This window comes from Nannobrachium achirus, assembly GCF_963921795.1.
Source record: "Nannobrachium achirus genome assembly, chromosome: 20".
NCBI lineage: Eukaryota > Metazoa > Chordata > Actinopteri > Myctophiformes > Myctophidae > Nannobrachium > Nannobrachium achirus.
In genome coordinates, this window is record NC_137827.1 from 43,237,271 (window position 1) to 43,264,629 (window position 27,359).

At 44.5% G+C, this 27,359-nt stretch overlaps 2 protein-coding genes across 2 annotated transcripts in view; both read right to left on the bottom strand.

Annotated features, from left to right (window-relative positions):
• The window catches only part of prkd1 (protein kinase D1), a gene marked incomplete at both ends in the record, with an annotated part of 72,760 nt that overhangs the window by 42,025 nt on the left and 3,376 nt on the right, over positions 1 to 27,359 (bottom strand). The window lies entirely within an intron of this gene.
• LOC308305457 (double-strand break repair protein MRE11-like) lies at positions 23,202 to 25,283 on the bottom strand (the record flags this gene model as incomplete). Its single annotated transcript, XM_080750254.1, has 1 exon — positions 23,202 to 25,283. One exon carries the CDS (start codon positions 25,281 to 25,283, stop codon positions 23,202 to 23,204), a length of 2,082 nt encoding a protein of 693 aa, XP_080606380.1.

Here is a 27,359-nt window from a genome sequence, read left to right on the forward strand (position 1 = left end):
GATCCTTCTCCATCCGGTAAATTGCACACATGCAAACATGCATGTACCGCTTCCATATCCTCTCTAGAACCGTAGCACTTGCCCTAGCCTCGACGACCTTGCAGGTTTATGCAAAGACTTGGTATAAAGATGTCTTGAGAATGTTATTGTGAACCACTCTTGTTCAGGCTCCATCCTGGAACTCATACTCTGCAATAAATCTACGAAGAACCTCCACTTGCTTGATTCTCTCAACAACTTCTTCTCCAGAAAAGACTTACAAATATTCACAGATTCGCGCACTCATTTTCTATATTCATTTTACATTTTTTTCTATATACATTTTCTTTAAATATACAACAGTTATTCTACTGTTAGACTGGTTCTGGTTTACATACCATTCTACACCAGACTATATGCATTTGCTGTATCACCTTGGGCTGTCCTTATTGTAAATCTTGCAAAAAGCCTAAATCGTAATTGTAATTGTAGAACCGCACCCTGCAAAGTGACTTGACCCCAGACTACCCATCGACTAGATCCTGATTGGCTGCCGAGCCTGTCAGTCAAGCAGACCAGGGAGTGGGATGTCTGACTGAAACATCCAGAGGAAAGCTTTATAGGATTTATATGAAACTACAGAGTGAGGCTTCTGCACACAAACGCGCACACACACACACACACACACACACACACACCCACACACACACACACACACACACACACACACACACACACACACACACACACACACACACACACACACACACACACACACACACACACACACACACACACACACACGCACATTAACCATCTCATTTGGTGCAATTTGAAGTGTTAAGTGTTTCAAGCAGTGATCCACAGGGTAGGATGTTAGTGGTGGTGGTGGTGTGTGTGTGTGTGTGTGTGTGTGTGTGCGTGCGTGCGTGCGTGCGTGCGTGCGTGCGTGCGTGCGTGCGTGCGTGCGTGCGTGCGTGTGTGTATGCATGAGAGTGAAAAAGGTGTTAGGGTGGCCTACTGCACCCTATAATCCTCTGTAGTATTACACAACCTGCTGCTAAAACTTTTAATTAACAAAACATTTGTGTATGTGTAATGGGGTACACAAACAGTATAGACATGTGTGTGTATGTGTTGTTCGTGCTTAGCATGCACACAAACCACCACATGGATGTGTGTGTGTGTGTGTGTGTGTGTGTGTGTGTGTGTGTGTGTGTGTGTGTGTGTGTGTGTGTGTGTGTGTGTGTGTGTGTGTGTGTGTGTGTGTGTGTGTGTGTGTGCGTGCGCGCGCGCGTGCATGCTTGCGTGCGTGTGGTGTCATGTCGCTATGATCGCACTAACAGGCCAACATTCTGTTAACACCCACAATCTCACATTTCTGGTGTGTGTACAGCTCTTGTGTGCATGTGTGTGTAGCTTCAATTGTGTACCTGTACATACATATTACACAGTATGTGTGCATAGTTTCAGGTGTGTGAGTGTGTGCGTGCGCGTGCATGTGTTAGTGTGTGATGCTGTCACACATGGGCAGTGTGGTAAAGTGTGACTGTTAATAATGACATAATAGGCCTGTCCCACTTTTGCCCTGACATCAAATCTACACTGGAGTGGACTTGAAATACCCACACCCTACACTATCCTTGTGCATGTGCATGTCTTTAGTTTGTTTTTGTCTGTATTCTGTCTCTGAGTGTGTTTTTGTAGTGAGAGAGAGAGAGAGTGGAACTGTAACAGCTTGCGGTTGAACACATCTCACAGAAACAACCAACAAAGCCTCTATTCATCCTGTCTCCAACAATGACACAGCCAGCCTGACCCGATCATTATGATATTAAACTATTAGGATATTCACACTATGTCCGGCTGAGGGTAACTGACGGAGACACAGTATTTTAGGACCCCAACTACTGGTTATCTTCTTTGCGATTTTTTTTTTCTTGGATTAATCAAACAATCGCAAAGCAAAATTGGATGATTATTATAAATATATATATATTTTTAACTAATCGTGAAAAAAATGCTAATGCTGCGTTAACACCAGCAGATACAAACAGACACAGAGCTTCACAGCATATTTGAAACTTTTCAGCTTTGTATATGAAGTTCAAACCAGCTCAAAACTGTTTTGTAGTTTTGTAGCTGTTGTAGCTTTCGTAGCAGCTATAAAAGTCAGTATCTTTCTATCTTCATGTCGGCTTCCACTGAAAATGAATGGTAGACTGTATCTTTGTAGCGGCCAGTGTGAACTCAGCATAAACAATGTTCATAATAGACAGGGATGGATTATGGCTTGTGCACATTGTGCACGTGCACCGGGGCCCTGGAGCCAAGGGGGCCCTGGAGCCAAGGGGGCCCTGGAGCCAAGGGGGCCCTGGAGCCAAGGGGGCCCTGGAGCCAAGGGGGCCCTGGCACTGCCACCTGAAAAAAAACTACATTTCGATTAGTCAGCCGTTCGACCACCGTTCCATACTTTAGTAACGCAGCAACAGTTGAGTCTAATTATCTCATCTGGTTAACTTACAGTAGCCTACCTAGACTACTGAACTACTGTACACAATCTGCACACAGCCTGTTGCATTGTCGTAAATTAAAACAAACTATCTAGTGTCTTAAAGGTGATACACCATGCATTTAAAAAGTATTTATGTCATATTGTTTGTCCCAAAAAAACATTTTTCAAAAGGTTTGAGGCTAAGAGCCTCTAATTTTTGAATGGCTCTCAGAGCATTTTCAGCTGCAGTACCACCTGTGGCCTGAACTGCGCCACCCCCCCCAAAAAAAATATATTTTCTTCAAAAACGGCCGTTTATGACGTCACAAACGGCAGCAAATCTGGCCAGGCTGTTTTGAGAACCCGTGGGATGCTTTTAACCTCCACCTTCCCAAAACCAACGGTCTGGGACACAACGGTCTGAAATGGGACTTTGTGAGGATAGAAGGTGCTAGTGGTGTATCGCCTTTAATGGATGATATTAAAGAGGTGCTCTCTGGTTTATAACCACCGGCCTGAGATGAAAAGGTATACAGGCTTGGCAATCATTAGCTATGAGGAGAGAACAATATTGCGCAGTTTTTATCTACAAAGCCTTACTTAAGAAATTGCCTAATTATCTTAACAGCTTATTAAAACTTAAAGTTTGCAATCACCATACCCGTTCACAAGATTATTTGGTTTAAGGTTAAACCTCCCAACTGTTAATTCTGTGCCGGGCAAGATTGCCTTTCATTAATGTGTGGGGCGGCATAGCTCAGGGGTAGAGAAACCGTTACTAGAGCACAAAGGGTTCCCGAAGGGTTCCCAGTTCGAATCCGGGCTCCCCCTGAGTTAATGTCGAAGGGTCCTTGGGCAAGACTCTGAACCCCACATTGCTCCAGGTTGGTGCCTTGCATGGTTTCCTCCGCCACCGGTGTATGAATGTGTGCGTGAATGTAATGCACAAATTCTTTAAAAGCGCTATATAAATGCACCAATGAGCACCATTTACTATGTCCGACACTTGTGGAACTGTCTACAATCGAATTTAAAATTGGAGATCTTAATTCCACATGCTCGCTTAAACAGCTTGTGAAAAATACTTTGAGATCTGTCTGTCCTTACTGTTCATTCTTCTAATTATATGTTATGTTTACTGTAATCAGGGCGTCACTGGAAAAGAGAGCTTGCTCTCAATTGACTTTCCTGAATAAATACAAGTGGGGGAAAAAAATAGTATGTAGTGTATGTGAGTAAGTGGCTATACCAGAGAATACAGTATGATTGTTTGTGGCTTGACCTTGTCCTCAAACCTGAGAGACTGTGAAACTATGGCACATTAACATGCTACTCTAAACTACAGAGCAAGGGTCTTCAACAGGGGTCCGGGACCCCTAGGGGGTCCTCAGAGTTACTACAGGCGTTCCTCCAAATCTTTGTGTGATACTTTTTTTTTTCTCCTTTTTTATATTAACCACTTGAATCCTGGTGTCCATATTCTGAGAACTTTAGCAAAAAATAGCAGATCTACAAGCTCACAACACCTCGCGCCGCAAGGCGCTGTAAGCTTGCAGATCGGCTATTTTGGGCAAAGGCGTTTGGTGTAGAAGGGAAAAAGAGCAGAATAAGTACAGAGTAAAATGTCAAGTTAAGTATTGACGGATCAAGTGGTTAAATACGTATCTGAAAACACAAATTGACATGAATCCAAAATACAATGATGATTTTGCTGTCAAACAATGAAACTATATGGAATCTATGAAAAGGTTGTGGGGGTCCCTGCTTCATCTCTCTCAACTAATGGGTCCTTGGCCTGAAAACGTTGAAGACCCCTGCTCTAGAGCAGTAATTCTCAAATGTTTTTAAGTGAAGGACCTCCAAATTAATATTTTTGACTCCCATCTGAATTTTGTACCATGCATGATTTGTGTTGTTAAAATATGTGTCATATTTTGTTTAAGATTTTCTTTTTAAATACTCACACGTGTTGAATCACGGCGCGTTGTGAGACTGCAGATTGACTATTTTCAAAAAGCTGATGTGTATACAGGGTTAAAGTGGTTTAAATGAGTCAGATGCTATATTAACTAAACTAGCCCTTACCCGTTCAAAGATATGAGCTCCAAAATGATGTGCAGTGTGTGGGTTATGGGATGTGCACTGTGCATACAGTATATGAGGGATGGAAAGTAACTTTAACTGGTGCTTGCATGATAATATGTAGGAGCATCAATGTAAGAAATACCCGTTTCGTTTAATGGCTACCCCCCCCTCCCCCCCCCCCCCCAGCCCGCCCGCCCACCCGCCTGCACACACACCCGCCTGCCTGCACACACACACACACACACACACACACACACACACACACACACACACACACACACACACACACACACACACACACACAGAGAGAGCTGGTTAAACATGTTGCCTCATGCTAGATGCAGAATAGATGTGCCTCAAGCTAGATGCAGAATAGATAGTAGATACACCATAAAAATGCTAATATACAGTATATGATTTGTGAAAGTGACAAACGGGCTTCACAGTTATGTTAGGTGTGTTCATATGCTAATGGTGTTGCGATTTCAGATCAATTGCTCCAGCCACTGAGGAGAAACGCTGTTTCAGACAGACAGACAGACAGACAGACAGACAGACACTCACTCACTCACTCACTCACTCAGACATTCGCAAAATTATAGTATAGATTGGCTAGAGACCCATCTGGAACGCCATCAAGGACCCAATGAGGGTCCACGGACCCTACTTTGAGAACCACTGCTCTAGAGTTTAGATATCACACATCACTTATCACTAACAATGTCTCAGTAACAAACAATCATTAGTCCTCTGTTGTCACTGTAAGCGTTACTTTTGTCGTTTAAGTCCTATAAGCCTCATTGTCGAGGCTGAAATCCTTAGTGTTACAGTAATTTACAGTTTGCTGTTCAATAGCTTAAACACTGCAACATTTGAGTGAAACCTAACACTCAAGGAGCAAAACCTCAGCCCAGATGTACTGTACACAACTATAAACACGTTGTCTGGCTCACACTTAGTTATTTTGCAACGCACTAAACACATTGTTAAGCAAAAACACAAAACACAGTTCTCTGCATTAGACATAATATGACTAAATCATTTCTTTGCCATAATTTCAAAGCACTGACTTTAAAATAAATACCACACTAATGAACCAACTGATCAAACACAGCACAGACACTCGGGGTGCTTTAAAACACTTAATCCGTATTGTGGGGAAAGCTTATGCTTTGGGGTGAAAAAAGCAGATATTTTCAGAGAAAGCAAACAGAAAACAGAAAATACACAAGTGTAGAGCCCTGAGGGACACTGCTCAACTATATGGGTTTTACTGTAAGTTGTGAATTGTAAGCAAGGGTCTTCTAGGGGGTCCGGGACCCCTCGGGGGTCCCTTACTACAGGGGGTCCTACAAATCTTAGAAACTTTTTTCTCCTTTTTTATTGCGACCGTAGGTCGCATTTACTACCAAAACCTCCACCGGCTGTCTGTGAGTGAGTGAGTCAGTGAGTCAGTGAGTCCGTCACACTTTTGCCCTGCTCATATCTCCACAACCGTTGCCCCCATCCATGGCATATTTTGCACACACACTCCTTGACTGCCAAACTACAACCTCCAAGGACCCCCGGAGCCCCAGGGACCCCCAGGTCCCTGGGGGACCCCCAGATGTAAAAAATGACCAAATGTGCTCACACGTCACACGTCACACTTTATTAAGTATATTGATAGTTCAAGTGGTTAAATATCTGAAAACTCAAAGTGACATGAATCCAAAATACACTGATGAATGTCAAACAATGAAACTAAATGGAATCTATGACAACGTTGTGGGGGTCCCTGCTTGATCTCTCTCAACTAAGGGGTCCTTGACCTGAAAACGTTGAAGACCCCTGCTCCAAAGCCATACCGTCTTGCATTAGGTCAATATACAACATACACTAGTACTTCTCAACCTGTTCTCAACTTGTGTGATACCAATAAGGTAAAGTATCAAGCAACACAATCGACTGATTGAACATGAAATTAACCCATTCAGGCCGGGTACACATTTTAGTGTATGGGAGGGGCTTACAGTACATGTACAGTATTTATCAACATATTTGTTTTTGTAGGCTAATTTCTGATTTGGGCCTAACTATAGGCCTAAATGGTGCGCTGAGAATACAAGCGGCACACCCATCTGGCCAATTCATTTTACACTTGGTTGCATGCTGAAAATAACCAATCTACAAGCTCACAACGTGCCACACTGCAACGCGTTGTAAGCTTGTAGATCGGTTATTTTCAGAGCATCCAACCAACTCTACAGTTTACAGTTTACAGTTTAGGCATTTAGCAGACGCTTTTAATCCAAAGCGACTTACAATAAGCAGATACAACATCACAATAATAAACAAGATAATAGGTCAGTACATTAACAGCAATATGACAATGTAAATGGATATCTATCTAGAGAAAAACACAATATAATCAAGTTCTAAAGAAACCTAAAAAACAAATGTTAACTAGCTTCATGTATGGTCATTGATTTTACTGTAGTGCTAAGGGTTTAGGTGGAGTCTGAAAAGGTGAGTCTTCAGTCCACGGCGAAAGGTAGCGAGTGAGTCCGTTGTTCTAAGTGCGACAGGGAGTTTATTCCACAACTTGGGAGCCAAGAGGGCAAACTGTCTCGGACGAGTGGATTTTTGCCCTGGAGTTTTTAGCGAGGGTTCGGTCAGCATCCCTGTGTTGGCTGATCTAAGTGAACGAGTGGGGGTGTAGGGGTTGATCAGCTCTATGGAGTGAATTAGAAATACACACGCTCTATGCACTTAGGCTACATAGTGTGCATGTGCATGTGCGAGTATATAAGGGACTGTATTAATGCACGTAAGAGTGCGTGTGTTTAGTTTCTTTTTGTCCGTACGCGTGTATGTGTCTCTGTGAGTCTCTTTGTGTTCGTTAGTGAGTGTGTCTGTTTCCCCGCATGCAAGTGTAATTGCAAAGTCTGTGTGGAGGGGGTGAGAGAGAGAGAGAGAGAGAGAGAGAGAGAGAGAGAGAGAGAGAGAGAGAGAGAGAGAAGGCTTCGGAGGCTTTCAAAGATTTCCCAGTGGGCCCTGATCCAGTAGATGAGAAACATACTGTACATGGTCCAACATGGGTTTCACCTGCATTGACACTCTTTTTTTTTTAAATTATCATAATTTTTGGCTATTTGTCATATCCATGAGTTGAATACCAAGGACTTCTGACGTAAAAAAAGACCGTAAAAAGGACTTATTTGGGATGCTCCTTTTAGGCAGGGTGTGTACTTGTACTGTAATACATTCTTTTATTGTATTGACTATACTTGTTCTGTTCTCCACTTTTGTCGAATAAAATACTCAATCAATCAATCACTCCAATAACTCCCTCCATATTGTCACTCCATTAACCACTTAAACCCAACCCCCCAGAAGCACGGTAGAGCATTGATACTGAGGCCAACTCCTTATTTGGGGTACTTCCCGGCAGTCTTCCGGGTGCTTCAAACGCCATGAGCAACTTTCATTGAAATGAATAGCTGGGGGCGGGGCAATCTGTCCTCTAGTTTTTTTTATATACAGTAGCTCTATGCTTAAACCCTATATACTGTACTTAATTGGCCCGGGTCCCCCAAGGGTCTACACTCTGTCTACACACAGTCTGCTAGTAGGCTATTTACCTCTGCGCTGTTTGTCTCAATAGCGGATCTAGTAAAAGCTCACAATGTGTCGTGCTGCAACGCATGTAACAGTAGGAAGCATGTTTATGGGCTAACTAAAACCAACGGTCTTGGCAATTGGTATTCTTGTTTGTTTTGATCCAGGCAACATATTTTGGATCAGGCATAGTATGATCTTAATGTCTGTGAGTGAGTCAGTGGGATAGATTGTGAGCCACGCAGCCACGTGAAAGAAACTGCTGACGTTGGCACTATTTTGCCCAATAGCGTCAACATCTGAATCAAGATATGTTGCTTGGATAAAGAAATCATAATATTGCAAAAATGTACACACCAGAAATCTGTCCTACACACATGCTGTGCCGTCTGGCAGGTTCAAAAACATGTCTGGTGTGAACACAAGAAAAACATGCAGAAATTGAGAATGTTTTGAAAAACATTAAGATGTACAGTAATGCAATGAAGTGTCATGTACAATTATCCCCCCCACCCCCCCTGTTGAACAGGACTCGGGAGCAGTCTAGTTTGTGTAGGAAAGATTTGAGTGACTGTGAAAGAACTTTCTCCCAAGGTAAGATTAAGACATCATGCTTTATATAAACCCTATGATATTAAGCCTAAACGTTTCTGCCGCCGTGTAGAACTGTTTAAAAAAAAAAAAAAAAAAAAACTTTAAAAATGAATAATTTCCTGTGAAAAACCCGTATTTTTCGCGGGCGAAAACCGAGGGGGCCCACTTGGAGGGGGGGGCCAGGTCTTTGATCTTGACCCCCCTCCCAAAAATATGTACGACGGGCCTGTCTGAAACAATCCATATAATTAAGTATTGAGGGCAAATCTTTAAATATGTAATAGGTAATTCTACCACTTTTTCTAGTCACGTGTTCAAATACTGGATTGTGATTGGCTTAAAACAGTAGTAAATGAGGCCACAATAGCCGGAATGTGTGAAATGCCCGGATGTACATGCAAATGAGGCACATTTCCGAGATCAATACGCGATGAACGCATCCGGGGACTTCAGGAGGGAGTCGGAACCCTATGGTCGGAACACCTTTCCCCCCACCAACAAATGACGGTCGCAGCGGTCCTTTGTTTACTAACGTGCGTACTATCGTCGCCGATTTATTTGGATCCAATGCAATCCGCCAACTTTAAAGCCCCTTTTCTCTGAACCTATGCCTTTCTGGAAGCGAACAGCCTCTATTTACGGCCGGAACGGTGCTTTTAACTGACGTTAGCTTAGCTGTAAGCTAGGCGACCGAGTATTTCCCGGTGAATCTGTGCGCAAAGGTGGGGGCTTGGGAGTGTGGGGGTCTGGGGGACACGCACCACCACTGACTATTGCTGATGATGGAGAGGTTCTATAGCTTAGCCTTTATGTATTGAAAATGAGAGGCACTCTTGCCGATTTAGTAAGAGACTCGTCTCCAATTGCAAGATATTTAAAAGTTATTTGGGGCCATGATGATGATGATATCCTTTTCTTCCCACAACTAGACTAAGGATTTTATATTGTCTGTGTTATTGTTTACAACCACTGAACCACAATTATTCACGTGTGGCAAGATTCACTCGTTTTTAGTAGGCTATATAGTGTAGGCTTAGAAGAAGCCTTTTCAGAAGTTAATTTAATGATTTCCATTTAATGATTTCATTTATCCTCATCTAATGCACCGTATGCACGCTGTTTAAAGGCCGTGTAGGCTTTTCAGAAGTTAATTGAATGTTTTCCATTTGCGCTAATGCACGCAACTGTTTTCGCCAGGTTTTAAGGTCTTATTTTAGTTGTTTCTCATAAGCTCGCAACCCTCCTTGCCCATCGGCCCCCACCTTTGCGCACAGATTCACCGGGAAATACTCGGTCGCGTAAGCTAGACATCTGTCTCAGCATGGAGTTGGCGCCATCTGGTGGTGAGTAGAAGATGTTGTTTGTGGCACTATTTGTTGTTATGGCGGAAGTTTTATAGGCAATAATGATTGTAACTTAAGATCCTTGCAAGTTACAACTATGTGTTTTCTTTCATGTATATGGGAAAAAGTGGTAGAAAAGCTATTTACCACTCGGGGTCGGACATTATGCTCTGATAATGTCCTGTGTTAGGGGGTTATCGGACTCGGCTTCGCCTCGTCCGATCACCCCCTAACACAGGACATTATCAGAGCATAATGTCCTCTCACTCGGGGTAAATTGCTTACGTAATTCACTTGTTTTGGTCTTTGTAATTCACCATTATAAGTGCTTCCCTTCTGCCTCTCTGCTACACAGTAAAGTCATCAGTGTTGCTTTAACTTTTGGCTTGGCCTAAGAATATGTGACAACCGAACTGAAGTAGGAACACGTCGGTTCATACTGTAGTCCTTGCCTGCGTGTCACCTCGACATGGAGCATCACGTTCTGTGTGTGCTTGACATGAAGTCATTTGACTTTCTAATTTCCATATAGGCTGCTTCAGAAGGATAAGGCGCTCTACAGACGGACAGCGGTTGCCGCCGGGGCTCCCGCTTAGATCTGCGTGGACCGCGCCGCGGTGATACACAAACACACTCGCTCTTTGAGTAAACGCTGCGCGGTATTTCACAAAGATGAACACAATCCATCTCTCACCGCCCGCGTACGCATGCACAAACGAGCACGCTCGCGGGGATTTTCACGGGACTGCGCCCGCTCGCCTCGCCGCCTCTAAACTTCACTGCGCGGACGAAATAGCCGCCCGCCTCTCATTGAAAATGAATTACTAGCAGGCGGTGACCGCGTACCGTCTGGAATCCCCTTATGACTCCCTCTCCCTGTGCGCTACAGCAGTGGTTCTCAACCTTTTCAGGCAGGGACCCCCAAAATAATCATATTTTAACTGGGGACCCCCCCACCCTGATGAGCACTAAGAGTTGAGGCATTACAATTTGGATAACTCAGTTCTAATGTGAAAATAGCAGATCTACATGCTCACAACGCCTCGCAAATGTAGATAAATGTAGATTTTCACAATTTCTGCCTTTAATATTTGAAAATGTTTGATTTGTCATTTTAGAGGTATTAAAAAGCCCTTCAATTTTCACTTATAGAAATGTGCAGATACCCTCTGTACACTTAAACTTAATGTTGATTTGTTTACTGTTTGAGTGAGAAAACAATGTTGCTGGGGACCCCCCAAAATAATTTGGGGACCCCCCTGGGGGACCCGACCCACAGGTTGAGAACCCCTGCTGCGCTACAGGATGAGGAGAGGCGGGCCTCACTGTGGCAGCCTATGATAAGGGGGAGGGCGGTGACCTTTCACCTACGGGGACACACTGCACAGCAGGGGCTGTGGGGGTTTCCGCCATGCCAACGTGTCAGACACATCCATGATGTTCTCTGTTTGGTGAATTTGTTCGGGTCCAATGAATTTGTAGTTAATTATCAATGTCAGGGGGAAGCAGGACAAAAGTTGCCTGGCTCCAACCCAAAGACCCTGCCCACTCTCTGAGTGGACTGTTTCTCTGGTCTGGTGTTGTGTAATGAATCTGCAGTTTATCCGTCCGTCCGAAATGGCGGCTCCTCCAATGAGCGCAGGGGGTGGGGGTGGGTCTAACAAATATCCGATCCACGCAGCAGTTGAAAAAAAAAATATATATTACATTTCAGGAAGTTCACACACCAGGCAGGCACACACAAGCGCGTGCTGATATCGCCAAGCTGTTAATGTTGATTACATGTTTCTGGTCGCAGTATTGTGTGGAAGCAGTCACTAGCACAGACTGACAAACACACACACCACACGCAATAATAATTAAAAAAAAAAAGAAATGTAGGAAACAAAAAACAAAGGGACCCATATAAATCTGTCTGCGACCCACCAATGGGTCCCAACCCAGTGTTTGGGCTGCACAGACTCTATAAATGTTCTGCACCAGTCCAGTCTTTGTATTCATACACAAACACTATTAACCACTTAAACCCTATACTTTGTTTACCGGTGCACCACAGGGGTCTATACCCGTCCCACCCATTTTTCCAATCTCAACCACCAACAGCTTCGACAAAAATACCACAACAAATGCCAAATTGTAAGCTTGTAGATCGGCTTTTCCCGCCGAACGTTTGCCTACTGTGACATGCCCAGAAAAGGGGCGCTAGTGTCCATGTGGTTATAGCGTTCTGCATCAGCTGAATCTTTGTAAGCGTTACGGTATGACTGCACAGGCTCTATTGATGTTCTTCTGCATCGGTCCTCTCATGCATTCAGTGCAACTCCTGGCTTAACTTCAGAGAACTAGGGATGGGACGATACGCGATATTATCGTTTATCGTGATAAAAAAACACTCTGGATAATTGTATCGTGGAGATTTAATTTATCGTGATATCGTCCTCCGTCATGCACTGGGATCAATTCACCGTTTATTTGCAGAGCTGCATATCCAATACCACTTAAACCCTCTACATTGGTAAAAGGTTTGTATAACCCATTTAGGCCTAACCTATAGTTAGGCCTAAATCCGAATTTAGCCTACAAAAACAAATATATTGCAACATACTGTACATGTACTGTAAGCCCCTCCCATACACTAAAATGTGTACCCGGCCTGAATGGGATAATATACAGTTGAAAGTCTTTTTTTCACTCTCTATCAAATGTCTTTGCCAAAAAATAGCCGATCTACAAGCTCACAGAACTTGTAGATCTGCGATTTCTTTTGTCACAATAATCGTGATATGAAATGTTCATATCGTCCCATCTCTACAGAGAACTCATCATTTAGGCCGAAGCACAATATTGTCTTGTCTCCTAATTGCTCCATTCTCATGAAGCTGACCTCCGTGGCCCTATCAAGCGCGCAACAAAAATACAATAACAATAAGCTCTTGTAACATGTCCAGATTGTATATTTCCTGGCAGGGATAGAAAGAGGGGGAGGTCTTCAAAGAGGGGGGCTTTAAAATGCGATACGTTGTGAACTTGTAGATCATCTATTTAATATTTTTTTGGGGGGGAGGATTCAAAACAAATAGTTAATACACGTTCACGTTGTTGCATTTGTGATCAGATCTAAAAACAAGATGTTTATTATGGATGTATATTTTGAAGACAGTTGGATTTGTGCTGTAGCCCAGGGGTCTTCAACACGGGGGTCCGGGACCCCTAGGGGGTCCTCAGAGTTACTACAGGGGGTCCTCCAAATCTTTGTGTGATAGAAGCTTTTTTTCCCCCTGCTTTTTTATATTAACCACTTGAACCCTAGTGTCCATATTCTGAGAACCTTAGACAAACAATAGCAGATCTAAAAGCTCACAACGCCTCACAGCGCGAGGCGTTGTGAGCTTGTAGATCGGCTATTTTCAGCAAATAGGTTTGGTTTAGAGAGGAAAAAGAGCAGACTGAGTACAGAATGAAAGGTCAAGTCTATTAGGTGTTGACGGTTCAAGTGGTTAAATATCTGAAAACACAAATTGACATGAATCCAAAATACACTGACGATTATGCTGTCAAACAATGAAACTACGGAATCTATGAAAAGGTTGTGGGGATCCCTGCTTCATCTCTCTCTCTCAACTAAGGGGTTCTTGGCCTGAAAACGTTGAAGACCCTGGCTGTAGTCTACTGTATTTCAGAGCCACTACAGACAGACAGCAGGTGGTATGACTACAATGTCTTCCTCAGCAACAGTGGTCATATCAGGACCAAACAGCGCGTCAGACAGCCGTGACTCATGTTCAGACTGCTAGTTCAATGCACGCACCTGGGAGCAGATTATCCAGGCAGTGGAGACAGGAAATAGGTTAGCCGAAGCATCACAATAACCATGCATGGTCAACAGTCCATTTAAAAAATATATATATATTTCAATGCAGCCATCAGAATTGTTTTAATTGCAATGCGGAGTATTTAAAAGGGTGTTCTCTATCAAGTCAGATTATGCAAGGGATGTCAGGTTTTGTGACTCATTTGCTCAGACATTGCACTGCTCTAAAGACAGAACAACTTTTTTTTCACAGACTCTGATGCAGCCACAGAATTCTTTGGGCAATCCACAGCCTTCCTCTGAGACCAATAAAAACAGCCAAGTAACCACTTAAACCAATATTATACTTTAGTTCACTGGAGTGGTCTATATTAGTCCCCCTTCTTTTTTCCATCTTGTACAACATGTAATGTCCTCACCAAAAACAGACGATCTACGAGCTTGTGGAGCTGCTGTTATCGTCAAACATTCGCCCCCTGAGTACATTGGGTTCATATTTACTGTAGCTAGTTTGGTCAATACTTCATGTTCGACACAGAACTCAGGGGGGTCTGCTGTCCCAGGGTCCTGGGAACATATAAGACCCTGGGAACCCACAGTATATACTGTATATGCTTCCAAACTCAGGTCCCAGTGTGAAACTGTTGTCACACTGTTCAACAGAATGTATCTCTAGATGGAAATATGTAACCATTTCCTGTTAGGAGCGCTATAACCAGAAGCTAAACGTCTAACAGCACAAGGCAGCAGGTCTCCGGCTGTCAATGTTGTCTATAGACGTACAGTCAACTGATAGGTCCAGACTCTGGCCTGAGGCCTGAGATCTGGGTCACAGTGTTGTTCTCAAACTGGAGGGACAGAGGAGGAGAAATGAGAGGAAAACAGTGTGAAAGCTGAAAGGGAGACAGTGTAGGAGAGATAGACAGTTGGAGAGCTGAGGGGGAGACAGTGTCGGAGAGACTGTACGATAATTTCTAGTTGGAGCAATTGTAAACCCTCTTCTCTTGGTAACCTACTGTACATTGGGCACTTTTGATTTAAAAATAAATCATTGAATGCCTCGAATTGTTTTTATGCTCATCGTCCTAGTTGTGCGTAGGTAGTAGGTTACATTGCAAAACACAATGACTGACTGACTGACTGACTGAATGAATGGACCCACGTGGTCATTTTATAACAGCTGTCCTGAAAGAGTTTGACGCCACTGAGAGACAAAGAATAAACGCTAGAAACGCCAATTTACCCTGCTATGCAAGGGATAAATACTGGCTCCACGGGGGTTGTCCATATATAACATCCCGACGGACTGATAACTCCTCAAGGCGCTAGCCGAGGGGAGTTATAAGTTCGAAGGGATGTTATATATGGACAACCCCCAAGGAGCCAGTATTTATTCCGCTTATTACCTACTACTAAGTACTAAATAAAATTAATAATTTTTTTTTTTTTGTTATCAATTATTTTTATTTTCCATAACATAAAATTAGAGACATACATATGAATAGAACAAGAAAAAGTAAAACATTAATCAAAAGAAAAATGCAATTAACAGACAAACACAAACAATAGCAAAACAAGAAAAGGAAAAGAAAACCCACCCACCCCCTTTCCCCGGACCAACACGGAATGTACAATAGTGCATGCCTGTGCTAGGCTGTTACCACTATATAGTGATTTCTTGAATCATAGTCTTAAGCTTATCTGCAATGTCCGACCACATATTAATGTTTTCTTCTTTTGCTCCGTGTAACCTTGCTATCGACTGCTCTAAATATACTATATCTAGAAAGGTTAAGGCCCACTGGCGAAACGTTAACGATAAAATTAATAATTTGACTAAAAACTCAAAACAGTATTTCCTTGTTTACAGATGGCTGGAAGTGTTCCACAAGTGTTGCGCTGGGCGTCCCCCTAGCGCGACACGTTCGCCTTGGAAAACAAGTGCTGATTAGATAGAATCCATTTTCTGATACTACGTCGTCTATTTCTCGCTTAAAATATTTTAAAAAACATTCTTGAGAGCAACGTTTAGTTCTAAATGTCGCTGTGTTTACATGGCTGACATGTTGGATACAGCACAAGATTCACACAGTGCAGCTTGACTGCAGCAGGTGCTCTGAGTCTTTGATTAGGCAGCGGTCTGTTATAGAGCGGAGCGGTCTGTTATCCAGAAATAACAGACCGCTGATTTCAGCAACTGACCAATCAGAATCAAGCATTCAAACAAGCCGGGTAATACATTTAGATATAATATTGCCCCTGCTATAACCCTGTGATAGTGTGATACTGCTATTATTGTTGCTGTCAGGCAGAAACCGCCTTTCTCCATATTCTAACTTTTGTGGGGTTTTTTTCATAAATGAATGCCCTACTTGATCGGCCTACAACGCCACACAAAAGTAGCACATCCACAGGCTTTGTTTTGAGCTACTTTCGCTATTTTCACATTTGACTGTTTTGGACATATGAGGTTTCTACCCGACAGAGACGATATAGGCCAGCTCTAATGATAATGTTGAAAAATGAGCTGGACTTTTTCACTGAATGGTGGAGTATTCATACTGTTGTGTTTCAGCTTCAATTGGAAAGTTGTTGTGGGCATGTTGCCTGAATGGAATGTGATGTGGCTGTCCTGCACCTTACAACTGCCAAAAAAGGCAGCATGCATATAAGATGTGAAAACAAGATCATAAAAGCACAAAAAACAAAACAAAAAAAAACCATGAGCAGTCCTCTGCAAGCATGTGTCCAATTTGTTTGTTTAAATGATGAACTGAAATGAGGGAATCTAACTTCAAATCCTTTTGCAGTGGATTCAAAGAGCATGGTGCAGCATAGATGAAACTGTTTCCCACTTCTGGAACCTTAATTTACTCAGGAACACTCACGTCAATGAAGATCTAACCATTTATTGCAACAAATGGAATACAGTTAAACTTGGCGTTAAAGGGGCTCCGCTTTCAGAGATGCTAGGCAGGAGCAGAGCCGATGCTTCGGATCCAAGACAAGCATAGCTATTTGCAAGCCGTATTTAAAAGGGCCTCCCTTACTGAGCGTGAGCTCTTATTGACCGAATTCACGTTAAGCTAGCCTTACACCTAACAACTTTGGTAAGATTGTGGACAGATTTGGGAAAGATTTCTTAAAGACTACCCCTCACACTATAAGATTTGAAAAAGACTCCCCAAAGACTGTAGGATGATTTTTCAAAGATTTCAGTTGTTAGATGTGTATGCCTCTAAAGATTTTGTAAAGACTGGTTCAAGATTCCCTTTTATTTGCTGAAATATGCCTATTATATAGCCTTGTGTTCCTAAATACATTATAATATTATTATAAAGCATTAGGCTAACCATAAATGAAAATAGCCGATCTACAAGCTCAGTCACAGCACGTCGCATCACAGTATTGCAGTATTGATACTTTTACTTGATTACTTTTTCCACATGTGCACACACGCACGCACACACGCACACACACACCGAGCTCCGCCTCCCTCCCTCAGCCCCAGCTCAGCTCTGTGCCTCTCCTCTCTAGTTTTCTCGTCTCAGCCGGCTCAGATCGATCCCATCAACTATTATCAACGACGTTGAATGTTTGGAATAATGGAAACGCGGAGAAATAACTAATAAAGGGCTGTTGTAGTAGCCGCACCAACAACGACCAGGCTGGCAGCTCAGGCAGCGTCTTTTGGGGAATGAATGGCTTGGCTTTTGGCTTGTTCTGTTTTGGTTGTAGGCTATAGGCTACGTCATTGTATTCATTCACTCAGCCCCGATTTGTGAAAATATTAAACCAGTTTGATATTCTCGTAACATAATCTGGGTCTCAAATCGGGGTAAAAATCGAGTCGGACCACTACCTCACATTTAACGATTGAGTAACGACTGAGTCACGGGAGCGCGCCGCAAATAGCCCCGATTTTATTACGATTGAGAAATCTTTACAAAGTTGTTAGATGTAAGGGGTCCTTTACGCAACTTCCTGGTGCTGACGTCACGGTTGAAGGGGAAACCCCACTAAAAGCCCATAGAGTTAACACAGACATCGCAAATTTAATGCAATTTCCGACTAGTAAAGTATAAAATACGGCTAGCATGATCAAGAACACAAGATAGTAAAAGGCACAAAGCGTTATAATTTACTATACCGTTCGAAATAATGATTTGTTGGCTTTAAGTCCAGCGATTTCTGTTAGTTTACCCTTCAAAGCTGACGTCGGCACCAGGAAGTTGCTGAGAAATTTGCTGAGTGGGCGTGCGTGGGCGGACCGTGAATAGGGTCTATTGGATTTTAACAGTGTGATGTCATGATCAGCAGATCTGTGAATGAGGAATATGGAAAGGATCTGACTGATAGCTGATTACAGCTGAGGCGGGCAAGACTCACGTGTCCTGCATAAACTAACACTTTTCTTCATTCCTTGTACACAAACAAATACCAATGTGACTATCTTCTTATGTAGTACGTACTGTACGTACGTGTCTATTTATCAATCAATTAATCAATCAATCATCTATCTATCTATCTACAGCAGGGGAGGGCAGCTTTGATGATGGCGAGGGCCACTATATTTCCACCTTCACTCCAGAGGGCCACAAGCAAAAATAGCAGATCTACAAGCTCAAAACGCATCTCTCTGTGATGCGTTTTGAGCTTGTAGATGTAAACAATTTGTAACAATTTGATTTAATTTAAAACGGATTTAGTTATATACTCATGTTACCTTTATAAATACAAATACATTGGACATAAATAAATACATTTTATTACTACTATACTAGTCATTAAACTACTAATATAGACTGAAAGCAGGTCATGTTTGGAATTGTAACAGCTGGAATCAATAATATATCAGTATTCCGGTATTAACCTGCGGGCCGCATTAACACAATGCCTGCCAAGGGTTAAAAAAAAATCTATCTTAGTACTGCCCGGCTTTTTACAAAAAATTAAAATGAAAATAAATAAAAAATTAAACATTTTTTGGAAAAAAATAAGCTCTCAGAAGATGTCCATTGCCCCCTTGCAGTTGGCAGAAAAATATAATCAACCCCAAGAAAAATCTATTTTTAGATTAACACACACAAACAATTACAGCATGTGGATGGTGGCCATTTTGGCAGCCATCTTGAAGAAGGTGTGCAGAAAGCTGATTACATGAATAACATTTTTATAATTTTTTATCAGCATCACAGGCTGCCCAAAGAGCTGTGAACACATTGCTGTCTCATATATTAGTGAACAGTGCCCCCCAGTGGCCAAAAACGGTAGAACGTACAGTAACGTGTAAGGCGGTAGATAGCTGGGCAAAATAGAACGTTTATAAACGTGTAAGGCGGCAGATGAGTTAAAGTTGTACCATGTAACTTTTTTTATAAAACAAATCTTAAAATTGTCCTAACTGTTAAATCGCTAAAGTTTTAGAACACCCACTCCGTGAATTTCAGCCTGTAAAGCCTTCTCTATATAAACTGCGATCCTTGCCGGGGACCGGATCTCGCGCCAAAGTTGCGTCATCACACTACCGGCCAATCACAGCGAGGGTTATACAACTGCCGGCCAATCACAGCGCATCTTGAAGTGGGGTCGCTATGGCAGCCATATTTGTTGTCGCCCGTTTGTACCATCCCTTCTCTAGGTAATTTCGCCTACCAGGCAGGGTGAAGGAGTCCGTATCTCTGGAATTACTGAACGCACAGGAACAAGGGACCCCTCAAAAGATAGATCTCAGCGAGGTGGAGGCAGACGCGGGGGTCTGAAGGTACGAAAAACGGCCGAAAGACGCGGACGCGACCGCGGTTTGCTATAGGGCTAATGACCACTAGTTGGGCATCTTACACAGTATAGCTTTAAGTGAAGGTGGGGGCCGCATGTGGCCCCCGGGCCACAGTATCTATCTATGTACTACTGTGTTCTGCTGTGTGTAGAATAGTGTATGTGACTGTGAATATGAATCGGCCACCTATTGACCCCATCATAGCCTGTGGCTGAATGGACATGCTGGAAATACAAGTACACGTATTGAATATTCCTCTCTGTCTATCTGACGCGCGTGTGGGCACACACACACACACACACACACACACACACACACACACACACACACACACACACACACACACACACACACACACACACACACACACACACACACAGTGCTGATCAGATACTGAGATCACATCCTCTCTATTTATAATAATGGCATGATTTAGACTTGACCGGCAGGTGACTCATAGAGCCACAGCTACGATGCAGCCAAAGCACAGCATAACTAGAGGAGAGAACCACTTAAACCCATATCGTTGAGAGGAGTCCCTCAGGTCTCTATACTAGTGTCTTTTCTGTTTTCTGTTATTAAAGCAGATTCTGATTGAAAAGCTCATAATGCATCGCAGCGCTTCTCGATTTCAATTTCCTGCGAAAAGCTTCCCCACAATAACGATGCTGGGGTTTAAGTGGTTAAACTCTTATACTTCGAGTCCTCCAGGGGTCTGTACTCGGCCCCATCCCTTTTCCACCTCTAATCCGTGTTCACCGGGGCTATATTTTCGTCCATGCCTTACCCCTTATCCCACTCTGTCAGTCACGGTTCGGTGTTGTGGTGGTGAGGACCCAAATGCAGAACTCAACTCAAAACTCAAAGTATTGCAGGAAACCAAGGAGTGAAGAGTACAAGACTTTACTACACTAAATATATTTTTAACACAAGCACACACAGGTTTCAAACACAACAGAATCAAAACATACGGGAAACAGAGGAACGGACAGCAAACACAATGATCCAGCAATGAGAGCAAACACAGACAGGTTTAAATAGTCTCTGGACAACTAGGCAGTTATTGCGACCGTAGGTCGCAGTTACTTTTACACTTTCATACTATCCAAACCTCCACCAGCCGTCAGTCCTTCCTTCCTTCCTTCCTTCCTTCCTTCCTTCCGTCACGTCACTCGTCACACGTCACACTTTCCCCCTACTCATATCTCCGCCACCGTTGCCCCGATCCATGCCAAAATTTCCACACAAACTCCTTGCCTGCCAAACTACAACCTCCAAGGACCCCCGGAGCTCCAGGGACCCCCAGGTCCCTGGGGGACCCCCAGGTGTAAAAAATGACCAAATGTGCAAAAATGACCACCCCAACGGGGCTGCTCACGGGGAATTCCCGGGGACCACCGACTCCTGGTGCTCAAGAACGGATGCAAAAGTGGTGGCGCCCCCAGTGGAGGACCCCCTCCACTGCAGCTCACATAAAATGCCTTAACTCGGGCTAGGAGCCACCGGGAGAGCCGGGGCCGGTACCTATTCGTCTGCCTCGGCGGCGCGGAGACCCCACCCCTCATTTCTCACATGGCCCTCTTCTAGCGCCACCATGACGCCGATTCTTGCAAAACACATTTTTGGACACTGCTCCTAAATTCTTTGCCCTAAAATCACGCAAATCGGTACACAGTATGTCTACACTCATGTCACCAGTAAGACTCCCTAATCGGGAGATAAGCGACCGTAGGTCACATGTACACACAAAGAGGGCTGTAACTGCCATTGGTTCCTAGTTGTGTGGGCAATGTGTAGACATACTGTGTACCGATGTGCGTGATTTTAGGGCAAAATCTGTAGGAGCAGTGTCCAAAAATGTGTTTTGCAAGAATCGGCCTCATGGTGGCGCTAGAAGAGGGCCATGTGAGAAATGAGGGGTGGGGTCTCCGCGTTGCCATGGCGGACGAATAGGTACCGGCCCCGGCTCTCCCGGACGCTCCTAGCCCGAGTTACGGCATTTTATGTGAGCTGCAGTGGAGGGGGTCCTCCACTGGGGTTTGGCACCACTTTGGCATCCGTTCTGGAGCACCAGGAGTCGGTGGTCCCCGGGAATTCCCCGTGAGCAGCCATGTTGGAGTGGTCATTTGGTCATTTTTGCACATTTGGTCTTTTTTTACATCTGGGGGTCCCCCAGGGACCTGGGGGTCCCTGGAGCTCCGGGGGTCCTTGGAGGTTGTAGTTTGGCAGCCAAGGAGCGTGTGTGCAAAATTTGGCATGGATCGGGGCAACGGTTGCGGAGATATGAGCAGGGAAATAGTGTGACGTGTGAGGTGTGACAGACAGACGGACAGACTGACTGACTGACTGACTGACTGACGGACTCACTCACAGTTTGTGCAGGTTTTGATAGTAAGTGCGACCTACGGTCGCAATCAACTTGGATCTGTCCCATATAGCGCCACCTTCAAAATGCCAACACATTTTTGGACACTGCTCCTACAATCTTTGCCCTAAAATCACGCAAATCGCAACACAGTATGTCTACACTCATGTCATCAACATGGACCTGTCCCATATAGCGCCACCATCAGGCCAATTTTTTCCAACACATTTTTGGACACTGCTCCTACAGATTTTGCCCTAAAATCACGCAAACCGGTACACAGTATGTCTACACTCATCTCATCAACATGGATCTGTCCCATTTAGCGCCACCTTCAGGCCGATTATTTTAAACACATTTTTGGACACTGCTCCTACAGATTTTGCCCTAAAATCACACAAATCGCACAGTATCTCTACAGTCATGTAATCAAAATCTGTCCCATCTAGCGCCACCATCAGGACGATTTTGGTAAAACAAACTTTTGGCCTATTTGTCCGATTAGGGAGTCTTACTGGTTAGTCAACAGCTTGCAGCTGTGATACTGGGAGGATCTCAGATTGTCAATCAGGTAGGCTACTCACAGGAGGGGAGGGGGCAAGCAGGACGAGGTGAAGTGGGGAAAAGGCCGGGGGGGTGAAATCGCACTCTTTCGAACAACCATTATTTCGACCGGAGGGTTAGCGACTCACTCCACGGAGGTTAGAGTTAGGGTGAGGGTTAGAGTCGGGTGTCGAAAAGATGACATGTAATAACAGCGACACGCTCCCGGCCGGGTGAGACCCTCACCCCGGTTGAATAGAACTCACATTTTGGGACCATCGCTCCATTGTTCACAGTGTTTTGTAATGCAGGCTGCTATCACAGGAAGTCATGTGATCCAAGATGGCCGCGGTGTGAATATGGTCTATTGAACTCAATGGACTTATTACTCTATAATGGTGAGGTCACCGAGAATGCTGCTTCCTGATTGGCTAAAAGTTTATCCAGAACATTAAGAAGAAAGCTGGGCTAGAACTATAGTGTGTTGTTGCCTACAGCAACCACCCTAAAAAGGGAGCTACAAGTGTGCTAAATAAAAATAAACCAAACTAAAAAGTCCTTCGGAACCACTGAGATCAACAGATTTGATATTAAAATGTGGTTGTGACTTATCTCCCACGGTTTGTGGGACCATTGAATGGATCATCCTCATTATCATCACTGTCATCAAATGCCACTCCTTTAAAGGACTGGCTCTGGCTCTGACTTCTGGCGGAGAATGAAGACACACTGGAGCTCTGGGCCGTCCTCGGAGTGGCTCGGGCGGCTTTCATTACGGGAAAAGACTCTTCATCAGAGTCATCAATGGTTAAGTCGTCTCCTGCATAGGCCTTGTCTGCATGGGCCCGAGACGGCCTTTGGGACGAAGCCTGGAATGCTTCCATGATGTTTCTGGTCTGTGTTGGGGCTGAGGATCTCTGGTTCCGCCCCCTCCTGGCCGGCTTAGGTTCAGCATCAGTGGCACCTCTTTCCCTCCCACCACGGGGCCTCCCTCTGCCTCGTGTGGGGGGAGGGGGTGGGGCCAAACCCTCATCCAAGTCCATCCCGATGTCCATTCCTTCTGATATGTCCTCGTCCTGAGGCTTGTCTGCCCCCCGCTCCAGGCGGTGTGCCTTGGCTCTGCTCATAACCTCTTTGATTTCTTCCTCTTCCTCCGCTGTGTTCTGTTTGGCGTCTCTGAAAGTGTGGATCTCTGAGTCGATATCTTGTTCAGAGATGACCCCTCTGGCCCGTAGGTGGCGCTGTGTCTTCTCCAGCTGGAAGGAGATAAGTTCCTCGATGGCGTCCTTCTCGTCCTTGTCTACAAACTCCTGAATGGCCTTCCCCATGCCTTGTTCCGTAAGCAGGGACAGCTGCCCCTTCTTTTCAGCTGCCTCAAAGTATTGCTGGACAAGGTCCTCCACACGCAGACCCTCCACCGCAGTGTTTCTTAGCACCTGGCTGTAGTCAATGTTAGCCTCATCTGCTTTGACGCCCTCCTTTTTTTCACGTTGTCTGAGGAAGGCGACGACATCTTTGGGGTTGGCCACATGGTCGACAAACTTCTGACTGAAACGAGATGTATTGAAGGTCTCGAACCCTCCACTGTAGTCCACTCTGAGGCGAATCAGAGGTTTCTCTGGAGTGAGAGGACTGCTCAGTCGGTCTCTTTCAGCTTCCTCTAGCATCTCCATCACCTTGGCTTGGCAGAAGTCCGCCACTTTCTTTGTAACCTGGGGAGTATCAGGAGTGAAGAGGTCTTGGTGGTCGGCCAACACCACATCCTGGAAGTAGAACTGACGCACTGTCTTCAGTGGAATCTTCTGCAGGTACATCTTACGGCCCTTCACCCTCAGCAGCCCTATGTGTTTCTTGGCAGCCTCTCCAGGGTACAGGGACGTGGCCACAGAGCTGCCGGGCTGTGTGACGTAGAAGAGCTTCTGTTCGTTCCTGGCGGGATCGATCAGACACTCGTGTTCATGACCCCACACCACCAGGTCCAGGAAGTCATCCAGAAAGTGCTCTGGGATGTAGTTAGTCGCACCATGTCTAGCTCTGTTCTGGTGGATGGTGAAGAGATTAAACCATTGGTCCTGGTCTTCTTTGGGCCGAAGCATCGTTACCTGCTTGTTGACAAACATTCTGTACAGGCGCTCATCGGGGATGGAGCCCATCCCATATAAGGCCAGCTTGGTGCTGCCTTTCTGCATGAGGATGGGACTAATCTCTATCTTCTCCACTGAACGGTTGCGTCCAAAGTGGTTGAGGAGGCCGCAGGAGCTGAGCACATCCAACGCACACAGACCTTCAGACCCGGATGGGTCGTCATGGTTTCCATGGACACTGAACACGGGGATGGAGATGTTAAGGTTTTCATCCTGGTAGTTGGCCCAGGGGAACTTGCTGGGGCTGAAGTTGACAGCCTGGTCACTGATGATGTTGAAGCGGACGGGAGAGTCTCCCATGCAGTGCTGCCTGAGCGCACCGATGCAGGTGTTGAGACAGCGCCGCGACGGCTTGTTGTCATGGAAGAGATCTCCTCCCAGCAGGATGAAATCCACCTCGTTTGTTTGGGCACATCGTAGGATCTCATCCATGGTGTTGTAACTGTCGTTGCCACGGATGGCGTCCTTCTCCAGGTAACCAAGATGGAGATCTGTGGCGATCAGGATCTTGAAGGTATCCTCGTCGTCTAAGGCTTCTGAGGACATGTTGAATGGGACAGACAGACAGACAGCTCTACACCACTGGATGTCTCCCTCGTTTCCCTCCACACAGAGCTGCTCACTGACGCAACTCTCCAATAGAGGGCTCTGGGCACAGTTAAGAAGCAGGAGTTATGTCAGAACAGGTCAGCTATATCCATATCATGGAGTCCGTGAGGTCAGGTGTAAAGGTATTGGCCAGCTCCATATATGGAGATGTCTTGGCCATATATGGAGTGTTACATGAGGCAGGCACGTGCACTAGTGATGCGCAGGTCAGGGTTTTATATGGACCGCGGGCCCCGCCCATTTTAATTTTCTGTCCCAGCTCAGCCTGTCATTAAATACATGTCAAATACGTCATTGAATGTGGATTTATTCCATCAATCACGGAAAAACAGCCAATCCCAACCGTGCACAAACAGAATGGCATATTAGAGAAGAAATGTTCAGTGCTGATGAGCCCATTACATTACAGTGCAGTGCAACAGAGCCATATACAATATCTTTCGAACATTTAAAAGCAATGAACCGTTAACATGACGGCATGCCGACGAGATGCTTATTTTAATTGACAACACTCCTGTATAGGACTATACACACAGAGCACAACGCTAATGTATCACAGAGAGATGTTGCAGATCCAGTATAGCCTAGTCACTGGTGCAAGACAAAATAAACAACAATGAAGAGAAAAGACAGAAATGTTTAAGTGCACCGTCAACTTTTTATCAGAGCTCTGTACTGACGCCCTCTCCCACAACAACAACAACAACAACAGCAGCCAAGCCAGCAGAAGGTAATTAACCAGTCCACTCACCTATTGCTGCTTTCAAACACTGTACATTGTTTTAAGTCACAGGAGCATGGTTTTCATATCATAAATATGAACTTTAGATTAGTCAAAAGCTTGTGTATGAATTCCATGTGATTCCTGTTTACATCTTGTAGGCTGCAACAAGTAGCCAATAACAACACGCTGAAGCATTTCCTGTTAAAACGGTGGATTTCAAAATAAGACCCTCCCATAATATGATTATGCATATTTTTAAGTCTACTTACAGGAAGTACAATGGACTAAATTAGAATAACATGACACGGACACACCAGTGAGCATCTCTTGACTTTCAAGGGACGCTCTAGACATGCTTGGCTGCGAGCAGGGAAGGACGCTTGGTGCGCATTATATATTATTATTTGGACGTGAGTCGGGACCGCCTCAACCTGCCCCACCAATAAAGTGTACATTTCTTGACCCAGCTCAACCCGGCCTGCGGGCTGACCGCGGGGGACCGTGCGGGTTCGGGCCGGCCCGTGCATCACTAACGTGCACACATAGACATCAAAGGGGGATTGAGCCCCTGCCCTTTTATCTGTCTGTAAAAAAGTGCCCTCTCCAGACCATGAATGCAGTTTTTACTATGGTGAAAGATGCCATACCTGAAGGCAGCATTCAAGAGAATTGCCTTGTTCAAAGTAAACTCTCCTGAACTTGAATGCAGCTGAAAAGTTGAAAGAATTGCCCTCTCTGTGTAGAAATCCATGAACCACATATCCAGCATTCACTTGATTATGCTTAGTTCAGTGTGGTATCAAGCACCGCGACGCGTTGTGAGCTTGGAGATCTGCTATTTTCGATATTTTCACCAAAAGGCCCTTTCAGAAATTTCAGCCCCTGCCATTCTCTGAGGCATCGGTGAGGTCAGATGTCGAGGTATTGGCCAGCTCCATATATGGAGATGTCACAGTCTTGGCCATATATGGAGCGTGACATAAGGCGGGACGGACGGACAGACATGATATGCAGGTTTTCATACTAAATGCGGCCTACTTATCAAACCAGACTTTACAGCTATGAGCCTCTTTGCAAGTGATACCTAGACCTTGGAACGCATACTCCAGTATTCGTTAGGCGCTGCTGCTTACTGGCTCCTAACTTTAACAGTTTATTATTTTGCCTAAGTAAGTACTTTTTTTCCCTTTAAACTCCTATTTACTGTGGTGTAAAGTAACTAAGTACATTTACTTAAGTATTGTACTTTTTGCCAGACCCATGAAATGGGTAGGCCTACATAAGCAAAT